The sequence below is a fragment of the Phyllostomus discolor genome, chromosome 2, assembly GCF_004126475.2.
Source record: "Phyllostomus discolor isolate MPI-MPIP mPhyDis1 chromosome 2, mPhyDis1.pri.v3, whole genome shotgun sequence".
NCBI classification, from domain to species: Eukaryota; Metazoa; Chordata; class Mammalia; order Chiroptera; family Phyllostomidae; genus Phyllostomus; species Phyllostomus discolor.
The window spans coordinates 190819968-190840824 of record NC_040904.2 but is presented as its reverse complement, the minus strand read 5'-3'; the positions used below and the strand labels follow the sequence as shown (position 1 = coordinate 190840824).

The window sequence follows — 20857 nt, the reverse complement described above, 5'->3', positions numbered from 1 at the left end:
AGCCCTTGTTCCCACCCAGCTGTCACGGGTGGTGCTTATGAATGCTGTCTTACTAGTTTTCAGAATAGGCTTACAGTTCAGGTGTGGAACTGGCCAGGTCCAGCTTGATCTGCTGCTCCTCTCCTTCACCGCCTCGCTTTTTCCGGCCCACTCAGAGATGAACCTTCGCTGCCTGGCTCCCTTTGCCAGCTTTGGGATGGGAGGCTGGAGGGAGCTGGTGCAGAAGACCTGGGAAAGTGTGGGGCCGAGCACAGGTCAGCCCTGCTGTGGGCTTAGACCCCCAGGCCAAGGGAGGTGTCCGGAGAGGCCAAGAATGGATGAATGGCCTCAGGTAACCTTTGCCCTTGATGGAAGGGAAACAGCATTCACTGACCATGACCCGGACGCTCCTCCCTTGTTCGGTATGGGAGACCTCCATAGGGGCCCCCAGGTCTGTCCGAAACCACATTAGTAATGTTGGTAATAATGGTGGTGGTGATGGTGAGACAGCAGAGATCACAGAGACAGCTATTGTTTGCTGAGCTCTTGCTGTTTGGTGCTGTGATGAGCTCATTACCCAGGTTATCCCCCCGGGACTCCTCACAATACTCCGTGCAGTAGATGCTGTTTATAGGCCATTGTATAGAGGAGGGAGCCGCGTGAGGCCTGGAAGTGTTGAAGCATGTGCCTAGGGCACCAGTCTGACTCCACAGCATAGACTCTTCCTGATCTGTGTTAGTGTTAGTGTCTCCCCCACCCCCACCCACCATGTGCGCAGAGAGGAATGGCAACACAGCAAAGCAAGTGGCCTGCTCCCTCTCCTCCCTTTCTTTAGCCGCCACACCTCAGAGCTTTTCCAGCCCCAGGAGGGACCTCCAGGGAGCGGTTAGGGCGGACAGTGCCCCAGACCCTGCTCCAGGTGCTTTGAGATGGTCCTCTCATTTACACCTCACAGCAGGCTTCTGAGGTGGGTGTTGTTTGCTTTTTGCAGAGAAGTGCAAGGACTCGCTCAAGGTCACGGGGTGGACAAGCCAAGGCGCTGCAGCCCAGCAGTCGGTGCCTCTCTGAACCAGCACAGTCGAACACCCTCACAGACGCTAAATTCGTATTTCCCGGCCTCCCCTTCCAAAGTGGATGCACTCATCACTGACCATTGTTTTCAGTGATAGTTGTCATCAGGAACACATTTTTCAGTGTTTTTCTCTTCTGCACCCTGCTGAAATAAAGCCCCGCTGAAACCCAGGGGATGAGCCCAGCAAGTGTGAGGCCGTGTAAATTAAGTGAAGTTTAGGAAAACATTACACTAAACCCTAAGAAACAAAGTGTTGATTAGGGACTTATTTTTGTGAGTGGTTAAAATATGAATCATTAAAATAGGGCTGTATTCCCGGCTCTGGAGCCTCGTCTCTTCGGAGACAACATTACACGACCGCCGGACCTCGGTTCCAGGAGCTCGCCCTGGGGCCTCCCGGCTCCAGGACACAGCTGCGTGTGCCACAGCTCCACCTTCTGCAGAGCTTCGCCAAAGTCCGGTTCAGAACACCTCTGCACCTTCCTGCCCGTTTCGTTAAAAGGACATACCCAAGTGATGTGGTGTTTTCAGCTCCTTTTAGTCTGTTGCTTACTGAGTCATAAGCGTAAATAGTGGCAGTATTAATAACAACCAAAATTCAAAGGTAGAGGAAGGAACAAGACAAAGCAAAGACGTGAGAGACCTCAGGAATCCCTTGGAATAGATCACAGAACTTTTATTTGGTATCGGTGGAAAAGGAGCAGAGGTTTGCACCAACTTTAACATGGAGCATTTCTCAGGTTCAGGCTCAGTTTAAAAGAAAAAATAATAATTTAGCAATATCTATAGCCCCAAATATGCTGTTAAATTAAGTTGTTAAATATGCTGTTAAATCAAGTTGTTAATTAAAGAATCTGTTTTAAATGGCCAAAATTAGAGATAAAAACCCATTGTCTGCTACAGGTGTTAACTATGTATCTGTCCATGGGGGACATGGGGGTCACTCAGAAGACTGTGATATTTTAAAGATTAATCACTCACCCCTAAGGGGTTTTCAGGCACCTACCTGCATTTTGAACTTGGGTCTAAGCCAAAAGGGTAGGACAAGACCATGACAGGTTTTCTTTCTCTAATTGTTCAGTGTGGACACTTCGAACAGCAAATACATGAGGACAGAGCAGCCCCCACCATTCTCTGCCAGGGGGCTGACACCTAAAGATGGTTTTCTGGAAATTGTGGGACCTCGGAGCAGTGCTTATGTTGTATTTTCAAAGGAGGGATGCGTCCCAGGTGTGCCAGTTCCCTTCAGTAGCTAGCACCCCAATGGGACTGGGTGGGTAGAAAAGCATCGTTTTGTTTTTGGAGTTGTTTTGGAATGATTCCTATGAAGAATCTATGAGTTGTCATTGGAACCCTAAAACTCTTCACACTTAATGATGTCATAATGCTTTGAATGATCTGGAATGCAAGCAGAGATGGATGTGGGAAGGATATTTTCACAAAAGTAGAAACAATAAATCAGGACAGCTCACGTTTCAAAACCATCTACGACATCCCCGCGAAGTGCCATCACTGGGCAGCTCCTGGAACAGCTCAGTGATGCGATAGGACCGAGGGGGACCCTAAACTCCGATATGCTGGATTCTAACTACACAGCTAGAGAGAAGGGCGAGCAGGGCTGCTTTCTCTTAGTGAGAGAATTGTAGGTGACTTTTGTTTTCTTTCTGGGTTTTGGCATTTTATAAAGCTTTTCAGATATTTCACAATCGAAAAGTTCTGTTGCAAAAATGGCATGGCTCTGACCTTCAGAGTTCCAACTGGCACATCTTGTGTGTCCCCTGTAAGCTCTGTGAGAGTAGGTAGCACGCCTGTCTTACATGACACGGTATCCTCAGTACAGTGCCATGCAGAGTTGAAGCTCTGTAAATAGTTGAATAAAATATTCCCATTTCTTTATTTCTCTCTCCTTCTTTCCAGGTGATGTACTCTATGAACTCCTTCAGCATATTCTGAAGCAGAGGAAACCTCGGATCCTTTTTTCACCATTCTTCCACCCCGGAAACTCAATCCACACACAGCCGGAAGTCATACTGCACCAGAACCACGAAGAAGGTACCCGAGGAGGTTTATTGCTAATTTGATAAGTTGTTCTTTTTTTATGTGATAAGTTTTTCAGTCAACAAACAAATTATTGAGTGCTCACTTTGTATCAGACCCTGGGGAGATGCCAAGGTGAATAGGATACACTCTTGGTTCTGTGCTACTCACAGTCTAGGTGAAGCAGTGAGAAAGATACACACACATAATGGTAGGCATCCTGAAGGGGTGGTGGAAGGGGAAGCACATCAGGGGCATGCAGCAGGGTAGGTGTCATGAGTGAGGTGGCTCTGGAGGATTCCTTGATCGGCCAGCTGGATTCGGATAAGCAGGGATGAAGTGGGGAACATCCCAAGCAGAGAGAATGACATGGGATGGAGTAAGTCCTTGGAACAGAAAGCAGTCAGATGACTTGGGTTGTAGAGTTTATCTTCTCCCCAACCCTGCCTGCTCCCCACCCCCCAACCCCAGCAGTCTTTTGTTAGGAGAAATTTCAAACATACCCCAGACAGAGAGACTAAACTAAATACACGCCTGGGAGCCATCACTGTGCTTCAGCCACAGTCAACATTGTGACTCCGCAGAGCTCCTTACTCCAAGGAGGTTAAATTGGAAATAGAATGTGGAGGACTTTGATGGAGCAAAGTAATGGGGAGTCACTGAAGATCTGTGAGCAGAGGGAATAAAAGCTGGAGGGAGAAAAAAAGACCCAAACCCTGAGAACTCTGCGGGGGGCCCAGAGGTTTCCTCTCCTTGCACCAAAGGCGGTTTCTCACAGCGCACTCAGCGTGAGTGCTCACTTCGGCTGTCCCAGGTCCTGCTCTCCTCCTGTGCGTCACACCCATCATTAGAGTCATTGGGAGGAAACAGAACAGAAAGCCATACTTGAATTGTGTGGCCCTGGACGTAGTTCCAAAGCAGGCGTACGGGTATGGAAATAGGGCATAAAAATCTTCCTTCCGTTGAAGAGGGGTGCCTCTGTGCAGCTTACGTCCATGTGCTCCAGCCCGGATTGGTCAAACAGCAGATGTGAGCACTCAAAGCAATCCTTTTCAACTGGGATTTGTTCTTAGGACCAGATGACTAGGGGATTAAAAAACCCTGGTCCCTTGAGGCATTTCCTGAAGTTGATAGATCACACCCAGGAGCAGGGCTAATATTTTTGTTTTGCTGCTGGTAAATTTTTTTTTTTAAAAAATGAGAAGTTTACTTAATTAACACTTCACAAAATGCCTGACTCCAGGCGATCAGCATGTCTTCCTTGTGCCAAGTGTTTCACAGCAAGTCCCCTCGCTTTCGTGATGGGGACGAGAGGAGTGCTTCTTGCCTACTCCCTGCCCGATTCTCTCATCCTTTCTTCTAGTTTTACCCTCACTAAATTTAGCAGCTGACCCCACCCCCAGCTGGGTTTCTTCATTCTTCTGCTCTTCCTGCATGTACATTTCCTGCTTGCATAATAACCAGCAGCTACTCCAGAGGGGAGGAGGTGGGTTTACTGAAGCTTGACATTAAGGCGAGAATCATACTACCTTGCCTGCCTCTCCAGATAAAAAGGGTGTGTGATGGGTTTCTCTCTCTCTCCCTCACTCTCTCTCTCTTTCTCATTATTTTGAAAGAAATCCATTTGGAATTTCTCTTTTTACTCCCAAATGTGATTGGAGATTGATGGTCTCACCTCATCACAAATCCTTCGTCCTTTCCCCATGGCCTGATTTGACTCATAAGTAGGCGTGTTTTGCCATTGTTCTCATTTGCAGGAGCTAATCAATAGAAAAAGCTGGCTTACTCTCAGAGCTACTCTCAAACCGAGTAAATACAGATGTGCCCCGACCTACGCGGTAATGAGCTGTGCTCTCAAGTGTTATGATGGTGGTGGTGATGAGCTCAGTAGGTAAAAGAATGGAGCTAATGAGGCCAAGGTCAAGGGCTCCATCGTCCTGTGAACCAGTTAGGTCTGCTTCAGGCCCAGCTCTTGAAAGTACTCTGTTCTCAGAGACCATTTCTTAGAGCTGACAGCCAGGAAACAAGATCTGAGAATGCATGTGCTCTCCTTTGCCTGTTCAGAAGCAGGGCACACTCTCGGATGAACAGGTGGACACACAAGAAAGGAAGTGTAAGTTTTTATCAGGTGCTAGCAAATGAGGAGAGCTGTACAAGGCACAGAGGTGATCTGAAGCCGTTGCTTGCCCCGAGACTTCCAGATGTACTGGTGCCCTTGGTGACAAAGGAGCTGACTAGGGAGGTGATGGACCAGTACAGGTTCCCTACCCCCCAGCCACCTCCCACCTCTTCCCTTTCTTCACCACCAACCAGAAGAAATACCCAGCTCGGCATGAACTCTCTCTGGAATCAATACTGTGATATTTACTTGTGGCGGGTAACACATTAATATGGGCATATGTTAACACGCAGAAAGAGCTGGTCCTGAAATAACTGGCCTGTAAGTGAAATTATGCATACCAACTCTTATATCCCCAGTGATTTATTTTATGTAGTTGGGGACACAATGCCGTGTCAAAAAGTACATTGCTCTTCACTTGGCGCAGAGAAATACGACAGAATGGAAGGAGAACAGAGGCATTTCAGACACGGCCTGACTTGTCCCCTGAGGAGGCTGGCACGGCGGGGCGTGCAGAGTGAAGTGCGAACACAGGGCTTCATTCAACCCCCCTGTGACTTCACCTCATCCCCGCCACCCACTTAACCAATTCGGACAGTCATAATTTCACAACGGGAATGTATCTCACAGTACAAAGGTGTCTTGTTTAATCTAGCAGCAGTCCCTGCAAATTCCGCCTCTGAGTACATTGCATTGGAACCACGCTTCCCTCGCTAGCAGCCCCAGGGCCGTCCCGTAAACTAGGAAGCTGGTGTTAGCTCAGAGGCCCCCCTCCAGGCTCTGACAGGACAGGAGGGTGATCCTACTGATTCACACCCTTTTTTTTTGGTGAACACTTGTCATCTCCATATCTGTTCTGAATTTGTCATGCCTTGGGCAAAGCAGTCATCAGATTACCACCTAGGTCTAGGAAAACCAGCATTTCCACTCTTTTTCCTTATTTACTTACGGGGAGAGAGTACAATATTATATAACTAAGTTAACCTTACAATTTTTCAGCCATACCAAGCCATTTTTGACATTGAAACAGGACTCTAAAAAGCAAGCTAGGGCAATAGGCATAAACCAGAACCATCTCTGATGAACTGGGATACATGGTCAGCTTAGATGAAATTGTTTTGAAGAACGGTGTCAGAAGCCAGGAAACCAGGTTCTGACCCATCATTCTTCCAGAACAATCGGAAGGGCTACATCTCTCATTTCTCTGGCCCTCAGCTTCCCCAGTTGTAAGATAGGAGATTAGCCTAAATGCTCTCAGATCTTACAGCTCTTAAATCCTCATGTTTTTATCCACGGTCTGAGCCTCCCTGGATGATAATGAAGATGAATGAGACACTTCTCTACCTTCAGGGTCACGGGCAACTAAAATCTGGAAAATCCTAACAGTGTCCTGCCTGGCGTTGCTCAGAAACAGCTGAACATCTCTCCTAGGTTCCTTCTCTTTGATTGTCGTGACCCATTTTATCTGCATATTGCGAATTAGATAGTTTTGTTGGAAGGAGACAAAATAAACAATGATACTACTTCTTCCACTAAAGCCAGGAGGCAAAACATCTTTAGAAATTTCAGACCAGCAAATCATTTTAAAATAGATTGATTTCACCACACACAGTTGTAATATCAACTTCTTTTAATACCTTAGGTTCCAAAGTTTCTTGCTTTTAGCTCCCATGGAGCATACAAAAGAAGGGGTCTGTCCCTAAGTATGTATTAGATTGTCACTGGCCCTTGGGTGTTAGAATGCTTGAATAGTGATTCCCTAAATACTCACAGAGTGATATAAAACATGCTTTCAGGCTGGGCTAGTCTCAGAATGTCAGGGTTAACCCTTTCAGCCCAGATGTGCACAAGAGTCTAGAGAAAAGATAAAAGCTATATTTCATAAATGTTCTTAATCCCACCCCCTCTTTAGAGGACCCCCCTATAACTTCAGCTTCAGTTTGTCCCTCTCCTGGGCCCCATCTGAGAGACTGGGAGGTGATTTGTAGTCACTTTCATTTGAAAATATTTACACATGCAGTGCTCTGATTGTTTCTGCAACAGTAGACACGGTTTTAAGGTGAAAGTTCTGCTCTGGGGCAACTCTTGGTCACCAGGTGGACATGGGGATCGGAAGTGAGGAGGAGAAATTTCAAGTGTCGGAATATTGTTTTTCTCAGCACAGGGTAAGAGAGGAGAAAGAAATCACGTCTTTGATGGGGGTCAGGATCAGTGGCCTGCATTCTGGGGTGGCCCACAGGATTTTTGAGTGCATGATTGCTTTATGAAGGGATGCATTACCTCTCCACACCCACCCAGCCTCCCAACCCAAATGCCCAAAGACTGCTTGGGAGGAAGGAAATCGTGCACAAACTTAATGAAAGAATTAAGGAAGATGAGGTATAGGGATCTGTTTTATAATATCAAAATAAGAACTGACATTTCTTGGGCCCTTTCCCTACGTCACATCCTATTCGAAGCTCTTACATGTTTCAGTCACTCCATCTTCACAGGCAGCCTCTAAAGAAGGTGATATTATTTCCACTTCATAGACGAGGAAATTGGGGCTAGAGCAGTGAAGGCACAGGCCCTAAATCACACAGCTGCCGACGAGCAGAGCTAAGCTGTAATCCCAGTCCACATGACTCCAATGCCTGTGCATGAATGAGCCAACCAGAACAACATTTTCATTAATTTTTTTTTTTTTTGCAAATACCCTAAAAATGGAACAGATGAATGGATGATGAGTAGAATTAAAGAGATCAGGATGCCAAGTCAGGTCTCCTGACTCGGGTACAGTGTGGCAGGTCCCAACACACCTACTTCAAGTTTGTCTGCCTCATAGTAGTTGAAACTGCCGAACCTCAATAATGAGTCAGAGATAACCTCTGAGACTCTGGTGTATGCCTTCAATTCATGATACGAAAAGTTTGTGCTCACTTGGACTGAATTAACCCACGCCGATCACGGACTGCCTCAGGATGACTGGGCTTAGTGCAGCAAGCACCCCCAGCCTGTGAGAAGCGTGGGCTCTGAGTCAGGCACGGAGCCAGCCCCTCAGGACAGCTGCTGAGTGGGCACCAGGGGAGATGAAGCTTTTAGCTGCTTAGGCCATATCCTATTACTGGTTGTTGTTAGAAAACGCCCCCGATTCTCCATTCTTGCCAGGATCGTGTTGATGTCTGTCAAGGAGGCCATAGGCTGGGGTCCGACATCTGACATCTTTGTAACCCGTGTTAACTGTGATGCATGGTGGAGCCAGAGTATAGCGGTGCATGTTCACACTCCGGGTCCAGCTCAGCTGTTCAAACCCCAGCTCCCCAGTTTACCAGCTGAGTGACTTGAGCCAACTTACTAAACGTCCTTGTGCCTCAGTTTGCATCTGTAAAATAAGGAAAATAGACCTACTGAATATGATTGGTATAAGAAAGGATCAAGTTAATATGGAAAATGGCCTTAGAACATCTGTCACATAGCAAGCACTCAGTAAATGCTGTTCATTATCATTATTTGATTTTTTTTGCCACTATTTGATTGGGTTTTTTCTCTTAAACTCAAAAATGTAATTGTGATAAAATATACATAGCATTTATATGTTTAACCTTAACCATGTTTAAGTGTTCAGTAGTGTTAAACATATTCGCATTGTTGTGCAATGGTTGGTTGGTTTATTTACCTTCAATTTCAATTTTCCTAATTAATCCCATTATTGCAACTGCAGGCACTTCTTATAAACACCACATTTGCATAATCCAGACATAGGAAGGTCCTTTTCCATACCCACGCCATTATTCTAGAATTCCTTCATTGGTTAACCAGGCACCCTAAGTAGCATTATTTCTGTGGTAAAATACATTTGAAGTCCCAGCCTTAGTTACTTTCAGGACACAACCTGATGTGAAAATGAGCACTGCGTGTACTCTGTAATGTAACCTCACAGTACCTGGCATGTGGTAGGTCCTCCATGACCCCTTTGGGACCTATTAATCTTCTGGGGGTGTCCCCTCACACATTTAAGAACCATAAGATTAACCTTTGTGTGCCCCTTTCAGTTCTGTGACTCTGGGATCTGACAGGTCACTAGATTCCGCCCAAGGGAGAATAGGCCCAGATCTTGACTTCCTGTTGTCCTCCCGGGAACCAGCTCCCGATGCCTTTTCCCACCATCAGGCCTCATTCCACTGGTTCCTAACTCTTTTCCCCTGCTTTGCTTACTGTATTTCATGATCGAGGTCAGCATGACCTTCTACATTCTGACCTTGGTCCCCTGATGTAATATTTGATGGTGACGGGTCAGTGTGGAGCCACCCACCGGATGGTGCATGGAGCCTCTTTTCAATGGCCTGAGTGGTCGGCCTGCTTCAGGGAGGACCTGCTCACCTCCCCTGCTGCCTCTGGCTTCCTCCAATGGTAGGCGTTGCTCTGAGCCCAAGAGCTGGCTGGTTCCATAAGCCACCAGTTTTAGGGGCAAGGATCACTGATATGCATGAATACCTGTCCCAAGGTAGGCAGGAAGTCTTCAAGAAACTTCCTCTTACCCTGAGGGGAATGTCATCCGATTTTTTTGAGATAAGGGCACTGGGCTCACTTCCAGACCAGGAGGCCCTCAGCTGATGCTCTCTTGCTCTTTCCCCTTTCAGCGCTCAGCTGCCTTATCTTCCTGCCGCCCTGACCCCATGCCTGCAAACAACTTACAGGGTTTACACCCACGGGTCTGGTAGGCTCATTTGAAATCTGATGCCTTGATTTCATTTATCTTTTGTGCTGCTTTACTAAGACTGAGGGAGATTCCTTCCTCAACACTGCCTGCCTGCAAAAGGCAAAGACAGCTTACAACTCACGCAAGCCTGCTTCTGCTCTCTCTACTGAGCCACTGGCAGAGGTAACCTGTTTGGAGGCCTTCCGCCCACAGCAGTGAAGCTGAAACCTCCGAGTCCTGCAAGTTACCTACGTAGCTTCTTTCAGTTCCTTTCTCCAAATGCTTATAAAATTTAAAGAGCTTACTTAGGCTTTATGGTGTGTGACCTCAAACACCTGTAAATCATACCTTGCAAACTTGGGCAATTTCATTCTCAGACCTACAAGCAAATTCAGTAGCATTGGCACCTTGTTGAGATGCATAGCCTGAAACAGGCAGGCAAAGGGTCAGTGGCGAGCCTCGCCTGAAACTCTTGGAAAGGGAGTAGGAGATGAGGGGTGTATTCGTTTCCGAGGGCTGCCATAACAAAGTAGCACCAAGACTAGGCTTAAACAACAGAAATTTATTATCTCACAGTCCTGGAGGCTGGAAGGCCAAGAGCAGGGCCTGGGCAGGACGGGTTCCTCCTGAGGACTGTGAGGGAGAACCAGCTGCAGGGGGTGCACTGCAGCCTTTGGTGCTCCTCCACGTCCTTGACTTCCTCCCCACATGACACGCTCCCTGTGTGGGCTGACTTCTTCAGCCCTGTAACCTTTTGGTGTGTTTTTTTATTGTGTCTGTTTTCTCCGTTAAATTACGACGTTTTTCAGAGCAAGGACCACCACATTTCCGTACTCTTTGCATCCAAGACACTGCTTGGAATATAGTTGGCGTCACTCAAGGATCTGTGATGCAGCATCTATTTTGTAATCATTGTGAGGCAAAACATTCAGTCATGCAGTGTGTTTATGTCTATGGGTCCAAATTCCCCTTTTCGTAAGGACCCAGTCATACCAGATTAGGAGCCCACCCGACTCTCATGTGACCTCACCTTAACTAATTACACCTACAATGACCCTTTTTCCAGTAAGGTCACATTCTCAGGTACTGGTGGTTGGGACTTCAACATAAGAATTTTTTTTTTGAGCTGAGGGAAGCCCAATTCAAGCCATCACAAGTCGTGACAACTCAGGTGTGTGTATGAAATCTGCTTTGAATTCCCCCTCAAGACCCTTTAATCTCCATAGAGCTCTTTCTGTCACTCATCACTCCCACTGATCTTTTACAAAATTGTTCTGGGAAAGGGTCCCTTCTGGAAGAAGGTGGAATAGGATGGACTGAGGCTGGTGAATGAGATCTACCTGCTGGGCCTGTTGATCTGCGTCTCCCTAGCTTGACTTCTCTTATCATCATCCCTGGCCGTAGGGAGAGCATGCCAGTGGACACGACATGCCTGGTGTGTGGGCTGTAAACTTGATCTTTGCCTTCATCCTACCCTGGAAATTTTCTAGTCAAAACCCATGACTTGAACCAATGGCAGTTTTTGTGGTTGTTGTTGTTGTTTGTTTTCTTTAAGATTTACTAGTATTTAGTATTTATAAATGATTAAATTAGGTCAAAAATTTTGGTAAATTTTAAATAGAGAAGCTTTTCTAGTAAATAAAAAGAAAGAAAATAAATCAGACAGGTTTTTTTTTTTTATGTAATCATTGCATTTACCTACCTAATTTACTGGGGGCTGACTGGTAGTGAGAAGGGACTATTTGTGTCTAAAAGAGACGCATGAAGAGAACGGTTTGGGATCCAAAAACACTTCCAACAAGGATGGGTTCCCTACCAGTCCTTGGTCTCTTTCTTCCTTTCCCTCTTCCTCCCACGCCCACACTAATTATGTGTGGCTTTCCCTCCCTCTTCCTTAAGCATTTCCCTCCCATATCAAGACCTTCAGACCGAGGGCAATGTGGATAATTTCCCAGTTTTCTAGCTGGGCAATCCACCAAGAACAAACCCAGACATCAAGGCCAGACCAAAAAAATCTTCTTGTTTTAGACAGAAGACTCCTACATCTGAGGGATTTAATGCACCCACTGTCCGCTCGGTGCATTTCCTGTGTCCGGAGCTCCTCTGCCTGCCGGCTCTGGTCTCATAAGTTTCCATACCCTGCTGCCAACTCACAATAACAGAAGCATCAGGCAGCAGGGCAGGAGCATCATAGCCCTCTCCATCCGTGGGCGCATGCTTTGCAAACTGAAACAAAAGCCTGGAAGACCTCACTGCAGGCCTTTCAGCCTCGACATTGGTTGCGCCCAGACCACCAGTTGCCTGGAATTAATACCCTCGGATCCAGTTCTCCACCATTAATGTTATCAACTCCATCAAGTACTTCCTCTTTGAGTGGTGTCTGCAGACAAAGAAATAAATCAAGCTCCTCCAAGGCCTGTTCCTGTCCGGATCCTGAGTCAAAAGTAAAATCTGAGTTGATTATCCAGAGCACTGTCTGCCTCCTTCATTGTTCCCAAAGATCTAGGCAGGAACAGAGAGTGAAATCTCCCCAGGACGTTACATCAGTTCCTCTTTACCCTTGGCATGAAAGTTCATCCTCCCATAGTCCTCCCCCCAGACTTCCTAAGGCCTGCCGTGAGTGCACGCCCGCACGCTGAGCCCGGCAGCCCAGGACATCAAAGGAAGGCTGCAGGTAACCAGACCACTGGGCAGCGCCTGTGTCCATTTTGAAATTTGTAAGACGGGAAATGGATTCAGGAAATAGGGTTTTTCAATACATGGTCTGCATCATCCTTAAGTATTTTTAAACATTAATAAGCTTTTAAGGAAAGGGAGCGATTCTGCCCATGACATTTGGAAGAAAATATCTGAAACTTCAAAATGCAAGTATCTTAAAATAGTTGCTTACGACGGCCATATTCTGTGACAAATGAAAAGTGAACCGTGGACAAAAGATGAATTCATTTTCATGGATAGCAGAATTGAGGTCCATATTAGCTGTTACAAGATTGCCTCATCCCTGAAAGACTGCACATCATTTCCATCATACTAATAATTTCAGCCATTAAAGTTAACTCCGTGGGTCTAATCAGTACCCTGTAAACATTTATTTGCACTTGGGTTCAAGTGAGGAAGTTAGTACTTGTTATTCCAACCCGTATCATTGCAAGATTGATTAAGCACTTGAAAAACTGTTTATAGTAGAAAATATCAAATTGATACAAAAGTAGAGAGAATTGTATAATGAACCAAAATGGATCCATCCCCAGCTTTAATGCTGAATTATGGCCATTCTTATTTCCTCTGTGCCTCACCTACTCTCTGATTCACCATTCAGGTTTTTGTAAAGCAAATCCCAGGTATACAATTTCATCAAAATGTGTCAGTACAGGACTGAAAAGAGAAGGACCCTTTATAAAATCATAATCACAGAGCTTTCATATCACCTGAAAACTGATAGTTCCTCGGTATCACCAGTTTACTAACCCTGTTTTCTGTCCTCTCCAACTGCTGTTATGTCTACCCAGTCCAGTTTAAATCAGAGTCCATCCAAGGTCTATACAGTGGGAATGCTTGATGTATCTCTTAAGTCTCTTTTAATCTGTAGGTCTCCATCTGTATCCTTCTGGTGTACATGGTTACTCTCACTCACTCCCCCCCCACACACACACACACACCTGTCTCCCTCACCTGGTATGTAAAGAGTTACTCAAAAGTAGCATAACTTTTCCCTTGTACATAGTGTGTCTTTTTCCCATTGGTTACTTTCAAGATTTTCTCTTTCCAGGTTTTCAGCAGTTTGACTATGATGTGCCTGGGTATAGCTTTCATTGTATTTATTTTGCTTGGGATTTCCCAAGCTTCTTAGAACTTGGAGTTTGTCACTGTCACCAAATTTAGGGACAATTTGGCCATTATTTCTTCAAAAAAAATTTACCCCATTTTTTTTGTTCTCTCCTTCTTAAACACCAATTACCTGTCTATTAGACCATTTAATGCTGTTTCAAAGGTCACTGAGGATCTGTTTTTCATTTTTATTAATCTGTCTTCAGGTTTACTAACCCTGTCTTCTGTCATCTCCAGCCTGCTATCAAGTCCATCCAGTCCAGTTTTCCATTTCAGATATTGTTTTCAGTCCTTGAATCCTCTTCTTCTTCGTCATCTTCTTTTACAGTTTCCATTTTTCTTCTGACAGTCTCCATCTGTTATTGCTCATTATGGCCATCACTTCTTTTAAGTGTTTGAACTTACAGCTGCTTTAAAGTTTTGGGGTGTGTGTGTGTGTGTTGTGTGTGTGTTTGCTAATTTCAACATCTAGATTACTTCAGTATGTTTTTGTTGATTGCCTTTCCTCTTGATTATGGAACACATTTTTCTGCTTCGTTGCATATCTAGAAAACCTTTAATGGATACTGCATGTCCAATAAAAGGAGATAGCACATTGTAGACACTCTACTGTGTCTTATTCCTCTGAAGGGTGTTGATTTTTATTCTAGCAGGCAGTTAAATGACCAGCTGGTCACTTTGAATTTGTGGATGCTTGGCCTGACATTTAGTTAAGATAGATGTATTTCAGTTTTGCCTTTAGCCCTCAGGAAAATCCCTTTGTCCTCGAGCAGTTTTCTTATTCCTAAGGTGAAGAAACTCCTGGGTTAATAGACAGCCTGAGGTGGCTACAGAGTTTTGTCAATAGGACTTACGCTCCAAACTCTGTCTCCAATACAGTGGCCAGTACCTGGTTTTCTGCTCATACCTTTCTGTCATCCAGCTATTGCTTTTCACTGAGCTCCTTAGTGTTTCCCCTGCATGTGTGCTGTTCAGTACACATGTTAAGGATTTGAGGAAACTTTATGTGCAAATTTAGTGGCTGTTCCCTTTCAAGCTCTCTTCTTAATGAGACCTGCTCTCCCACTTCTTTTTCCCCCCCATTCTGGCAGCTTCATTCTCTAATCCCTGCTACCTCAAGCAACTTTCTGTTCACTTTCTAGTTGCCCCACATTATGTAGAATTAGGAGGATCATCAGGGCAAAAGCTGTATAAATTTGGATCTTACTCTGTGTACTTCTTTTCTTTCAAGAGTAACACCCCCTTCAGTTTTCTTTATTACCTTCAAATAACTTTTACAAATGTATTTTATCCAGATTCTATTATTTCTATCTATAGGAAGGTGAGTCCAACACAAGCCACTCTACCATTACTGAAACTGGAAGCCCCTTCTTCTTTATTAGAAAAATGGTAGCATGCCATAAACACTTCATCTTCTTTTGCTTATCTAACCATAGAGCCTGCAGGCCAGTCCTTGGCAGAATATTGAGACACTCCTCATTCCATTTTATAGCTGTGTAGTTCTCTATTGTTTAGAGGTATACTGTACCTTTTTAAACCAGTCTCCTAGCAGTAGCTATGCCAATGATTAAGCACTTTTAAATTCATGGCAGCAGGTTACACAGTGGTCACAAAATTAACCCTTTGCCTTCAGGCAGATGGTTTCTTAATGATCATGAACAATGTTTTTTGTTCCCTTTCTCACATCGTAGGTGCGATTGACAGGAGTCCCCATTTTCCTGTCGACCGTGTGTAAAACTGTCCAAGAAACCACCTCCTCCATCTCTGTGTGCCAACCCTATCAGATTCCCAGACTCCCTTTATATGTTCATCATATGGATGTTGTTATCATGGACAGAGGAGACACCTTTGGCCTGCTTTACTTAGAACCATGGACAAGTCTTTCAGCAGAACAGGGACCTGCAAACATGCCCATCCTTTTGGCAAGGCAGCTCTGGGAACAGATATGGCCATTAAAACCTCATTAAGATGAGTGTGGGGCCCTGTGGGAAGCCCCACTTTCAGAGGCAGATTTATTTCCTTCCTGTCCTTAGCAGGGACTCTTCAAGTCATGTGTGTGCTGGCTCCTCCCTGAACCTAGCCTACAGAACTATTCTGTGGCTGAGCTGTGGACACTCCTGACGTTGACCTTGCTCAAAGGTCACCAGCTTGAAAGTTCAAGTGGAATGGTGTGGAGGTATGTGAGGGGTGTCCATCCCTCCTTACCTGTGTCTGTCTCTAACCATGCGTGGACAGGGTCTGCACACTCAGACACAAGGCGATCCTAACTGGTCTTTCAAGTACAATTAGATTAGCATTCTGTACATTGAGCCCACTGTTCGTGCTTAGAGCAGGTTTTGATAGGACGTTCCCCCCAGTGTGTACATAGCAAAGGAGTAAATATTGTAATAGGTACCTAGGTTCTAGAATCTGATTGGAGTCTGGTTCTAATCCCCAAACTGGCCGTGTAACCTCAGGTAGGTTGCTTAACTCTTTTATGCCACCTTTTTCTCACCTGTGAAATAGAATTAATGTAGTTAGTATCTCCTACTTAGGAGTGTTATAAATTTAAAACAGTGCAAGAATATAGTACTTGCTTTAGAGGCAGATTTATTTCCTTCCTGTCCTTAGAATATAGGAGTTGACAGGAGTCCCCATTTTTCTGTCGACCCTGTGTAAAACTGTCCAAGAAACTACCTCCTCCGTCTCTGTGTACCAACCCTATCAGATTCCCAGACTCCCTGGACTCCTTCCAGTACTTAGAATATAGTAATTGCTTTATTACTATTATTATTATTAAATGCCAACAACTCCTGGAGGTAGAGAATATGAAAAGTTGCTCCTGAAAAGGTAAGTCAGTGAAAGCATCTGGAGAGAAAACCTTAAGGACCCCGAAAGCCACATCGAAGAGTCAGAGATAAAGAATGAAAGTTTGGCTTCCTTGTGTTTGCAAGCCACTAGTAGGTGATTGATGGAATGTTTGTAGACATTCTTAGCTTGTCTGGAGGCAGGAAAAGAATTCTAAGTATGTGCACTTTAATTATTTTTCAAGCAGTGACAGTGACACTGCACCCTGGGAAGGAGGCTGCTGCCCTGCGCACGCCCCACTGTGGACTGCGGCAGAGCTGCAGCGAGGTCCCTGTCCTGGCGTTCACCGGGGGCTGTGACTGTCTCTCCCTCTGCTCCGCAGATAGCTGTGTCCAGAGGACCCCACGGCCATCAGTGGAGACTGTGCACCACAACCCTCCCACCATTGAACTGTTGCACCGCTCTAGATCACCCATCACGACAAATCACCGGCCGTCTCCCGACCCTGAGCCGCGGCCCCTCCGGTCCCCCCTGGACAACATGATCCGCCGCCTCTCCCCGGCCGAGAGGGCCCAGGGACCGAGGCTGCACCAGGAGAACAACCACCAGGAGTCCTACCCCCTGTCGGTGTCTCCCATAGAGAATAATCACTGCCCACCATCCTCCGAGTCCCACCAGAAGCCATCCAGCCCCCGGCAGGAGAGCACACGCGTGATCCAGCTGATGCCCAGTCCCATCATGCACCCTTTGATCTTGAACCCCCGGCACTCCGTGGATTTCAAACAGTCCAGGCTGTCTGAGGACGGGCTGCATCGGGAAGGGAAACCCATCAACCTGTCGCATCGGGAAGACCTGACGTACATGAACCACATCATGGTGTCCGTCTCCCCGCCCGAGGAGCACGCCATGCCCATCGGGAGGATAGCAGGTAAGAGGGCGCTCCCCACTGCCACCACGTCAGCCTCGGGGCAGACCTGACAAAGCCCCACTCTCTCCTTAGAACCCACAGCTAGCCTCACGCCATTCCCAGTTCGGAGCCCCCGAAGGCTCCATGAAGGCGAGCGGAGGCTTCTGCCTGGATGAGGCAAAATCCCTAATGGGCTAGTTAATGAGCCCCTGGGATGGGGTGGTCAATGAGCCTTAGAAATGTTAAGAAACGAATGTCCTACATCCAGCTTATAAGGAGAGTCACACCAGAATCAGGCCTAAGCCAAACCATTTAAAATGAAAGGGTTATGAGCCTGTTGATGGCCCTGTCCTGAAGTTTCCCCTTGCTAATTAATAACCAGACACAGCATACAGAGCCTTTGTCTCAGCCTCAGGCCTGCAGTTCCATCCTATGGGCAGTCCCTGAAATGCGCCTTTACCTTGGGAGTTGGGCAGGAGGGAAAAACAGAATGACGGTGTAGGAGGTAGGTGGCGTCGGGTCGTTGGACAGAGGAAGCCACTCTGGAATTGTTGTACTTTGGTGACAACAAGCCCAAATTTGCTTCCCTAAGGCAAGAAACCAGTGGAAATGTACACATTGTATTTTTGCTCGTCTTCCCACAATTTACATAAAGTCGTTCTCCAGAAGCTGAACCTTCTAATCGCTTGGCAGGTTAGCTCTTTCCCTGGTGCGGCACTCCATTTGTGAGGCATTTGTTGAGCACTGACTATGCACAAATGCATTAGGAAGCAGAGGACACGGAACTGATTTAACACAATTATTTCCTCAAGGAATTCAAAATTTACTGGGAAAGACAGATGTGAACACCAATAACTAAGATATAAGGCAGAATGAAACAAGTCCTATGTCCCATTCATTCAGTGCGCAAGCATTTATTCACTTATTTATTACTCACTTACTGTGTGCTGGGATAATTAAGTACTATGGAAGGAAAGCAGAGAAGGCGCATTTTGACTTGGAGGAATTGAGGAAGGCTTTGCGGGGATGCTGAAGGTGATTTGTGTTCACGAGTGAGAGGCATGCATGGGGGAGAGGAGGGGTCAGGCCTGTTCTGGGGAAGGTGAGAAATGCCTCTCCCCCATGAGCCCCCGCCCCAGGGCCACGCCCCCGCTGAACCAGGACGGAGCTGTGCTCCTCAACAGGTTCACGCCAGGGCAGCACGGAGGCCTGCAGGCTCCTTCAGCTACATCTGCCTCAACTCCTTGGCCCTTTTCTATTTAAATCATTTGTTTGCAGACTTTTCTCTCGCCCCAAGTACACCTCCAGTATTGCCTCAGTGTTATTGGTATAGATCATTTACATCGAGAATGTTGAATCAGGAAAATAAGACGGCAAACCAATACGACCTTGTGTTTTAAAAACCATGACAAATGAAACGATCCCTGTCTGGGATCTGACTCCAGAGGATCCAGTGGGGTCAGGCGTGAAGAACGGAAGGGGACTACATAACATAAGGGAGCCCCAAGCTGATGGCTCTAGGGCTGGGTGGTGGGTGCACGGAGCGGGGGGTGGGGGGGGACGTGATTGCTCGCTCTACCTTTACATATAGATAATTATTTTTTTATAATAAAAAGAAAGAAAAAACTGTGTAAAGAAGAACAAGGGAAAAAGGAAGCGGATCTTAGCGCAGACAGGAGAATTTCCCCAGACAGTTGTAGAAAGAGGGTGAGTCAGGAACACTACAAACGACCCATTTCTTGCTTTCCTGCAAGACCCTTCTCGTATTGTTTCTCGCGTGGACTGCACAGCCGTCCTGGGCATTTTTCAGACACTTCCTGCTTGTTCATAGTTCTCAGAACAGCACTTTGAAGTAGCTTCTTACGGCCATATTCATTTTATACGGGTCACTTGGACAGGGGAAACCACAGAGGAAACTGAGCCCCAGAGCAGCACAGGTCAGACAGTGGCTGGGTGGCTGCAGGACGGCCTTGCCGCCCCTTCGGTCGCTGCCGTCCGCGGGGGCCTGCCTTCCTGGCATCCGTTTTGTCTGCCTTCTCCGTGACATAAAGAAAGTTAAGTCTTTCAGGCTCATGGAGTTACTTTTCCCTTGTTTACTAGGTTTATAAATTTTAAAATATTCGACCCTTAAAAAATTGGACTACTATGTTTAAAAATCTTACTCCCAAATGTCAGACTTGCTGGGTGTTGGATGTACTCTCATCAGTAAGATGCTCCATGGAATATTGTGCTAAACAAGTGGGGGACCTGGGTTCCTGTGGGTGCCCCCTCACTCTTAACGACACAGAAAAGGAGAGTCTGTGCTCATCACAGTGACTCTAGGAAATCAGAATATTCATGTCATCCCAGATCCTTTGGGGGAATGAGTTAACTCCTGCAGTATGATAGAATCCCCTAAAATTATTTGTTATTAGTGCTCTGGTGGGATATTCACAAGTATAAACATCTCCAGATGTATGTATTAACTAGTATAACCCAGTGCAGGATTAGCTCATTTAACTTTATAAAAGTCACTGTTTTTCTCAAGAGTGAAATGAGAGGGTTGAAAAGTCTACAATCTAACTCTAACTCCAAAAGTCTATGACACAGGTGGCAAACACAAGGCCTGTGGGCCGAATCGGCCCTCCACCTTGCTTTGTCCAGCCCAGCACCTTGTTTCTACCTGGTGGCAGCGCTGAGCTACACAGCCCTAAAATTACATTCGTCCCTTCGAAGGCACCCTCGAGGCTGATGTGGCCCCCGGTGAAAATGAGTTTGACACCTCTGATCTATGATCTCAGACTTAGTCTTGATTTTGTAACCCACCAAAGAGAACTCGTCCCAATCCTAGGCTCCTTCGTTTCGTTTGGAAGAGCACTGTATCTCCGCCCCAATCCTCCTGGTGTGTCATTGGATTACTCTGACCTTATAAAATTGATCCTTTTTATTGAAGGTCAGATTCACTGGGTGATTTCTATGTACAGTGTAAAGTTCTGTCATTACTAAACAGTCATAATCATCCTTCAGATCTCTATAAAGCAGTTGTTAGGTGAGAAGACTTAGCTCCTTTGGTGCTTTGAGTGAGCACAGAGCAGGGAGAAACGAAGTTGCTGTTGAATGTCACCGATGAGTACCGTAGCTGGAGGGTGTGGATGGAAGCACTGCTTATGAGTGTGGATCAGATAGTACAGTCAGGTTCTTACTCATTCAGATAGAACTTGCTCAGGTGCAGTAGTGTTTATGCATTTGGGTACTTTTGGCATTAAGGCACTGTACTGCATTTGTGGGGTGGGGTGCTCTAGGAAGCGTAGATAGAATCTTCTTCATGGAAGAGCTGAACACAGCTGTAAATGCAGTATGAGGTTTCTTCCGAGGACTCCTATTAAGTACTACAGGAGGTTGGAGTGGGCGTGTCAGGGAAGGCTTTATGGAGGGGATGGCTTTTAGCTGGGTTTAGATGGATGCTTCGAA

At 46.1% G+C, this 20857-nt stretch overlaps 1 protein-coding gene across 3 annotated transcripts in view; it reads left to right on the top strand.

Moving 5' to 3' along the window:
* The window catches only part of ETV6 (ETS variant transcription factor 6), a 218554-nt gene that overhangs the window by 178445 nt on the left and 19252 nt on the right, over positions 1-20857 (top strand). For all 3 annotated transcript variants that reach the window (XM_028531572.2, XM_028531571.2, XM_028531573.2), the window contains 2 exons: positions 2969-3103; positions 16883-17428. In XM_028531572.2, coding sequence (XP_028387373.1) covers positions 2969-3103; positions 16883-17428 — 681 coding nt within the window. The remainder of the gene's footprint in view (positions 1-2968; positions 3104-16882; positions 17429-20857) is intronic.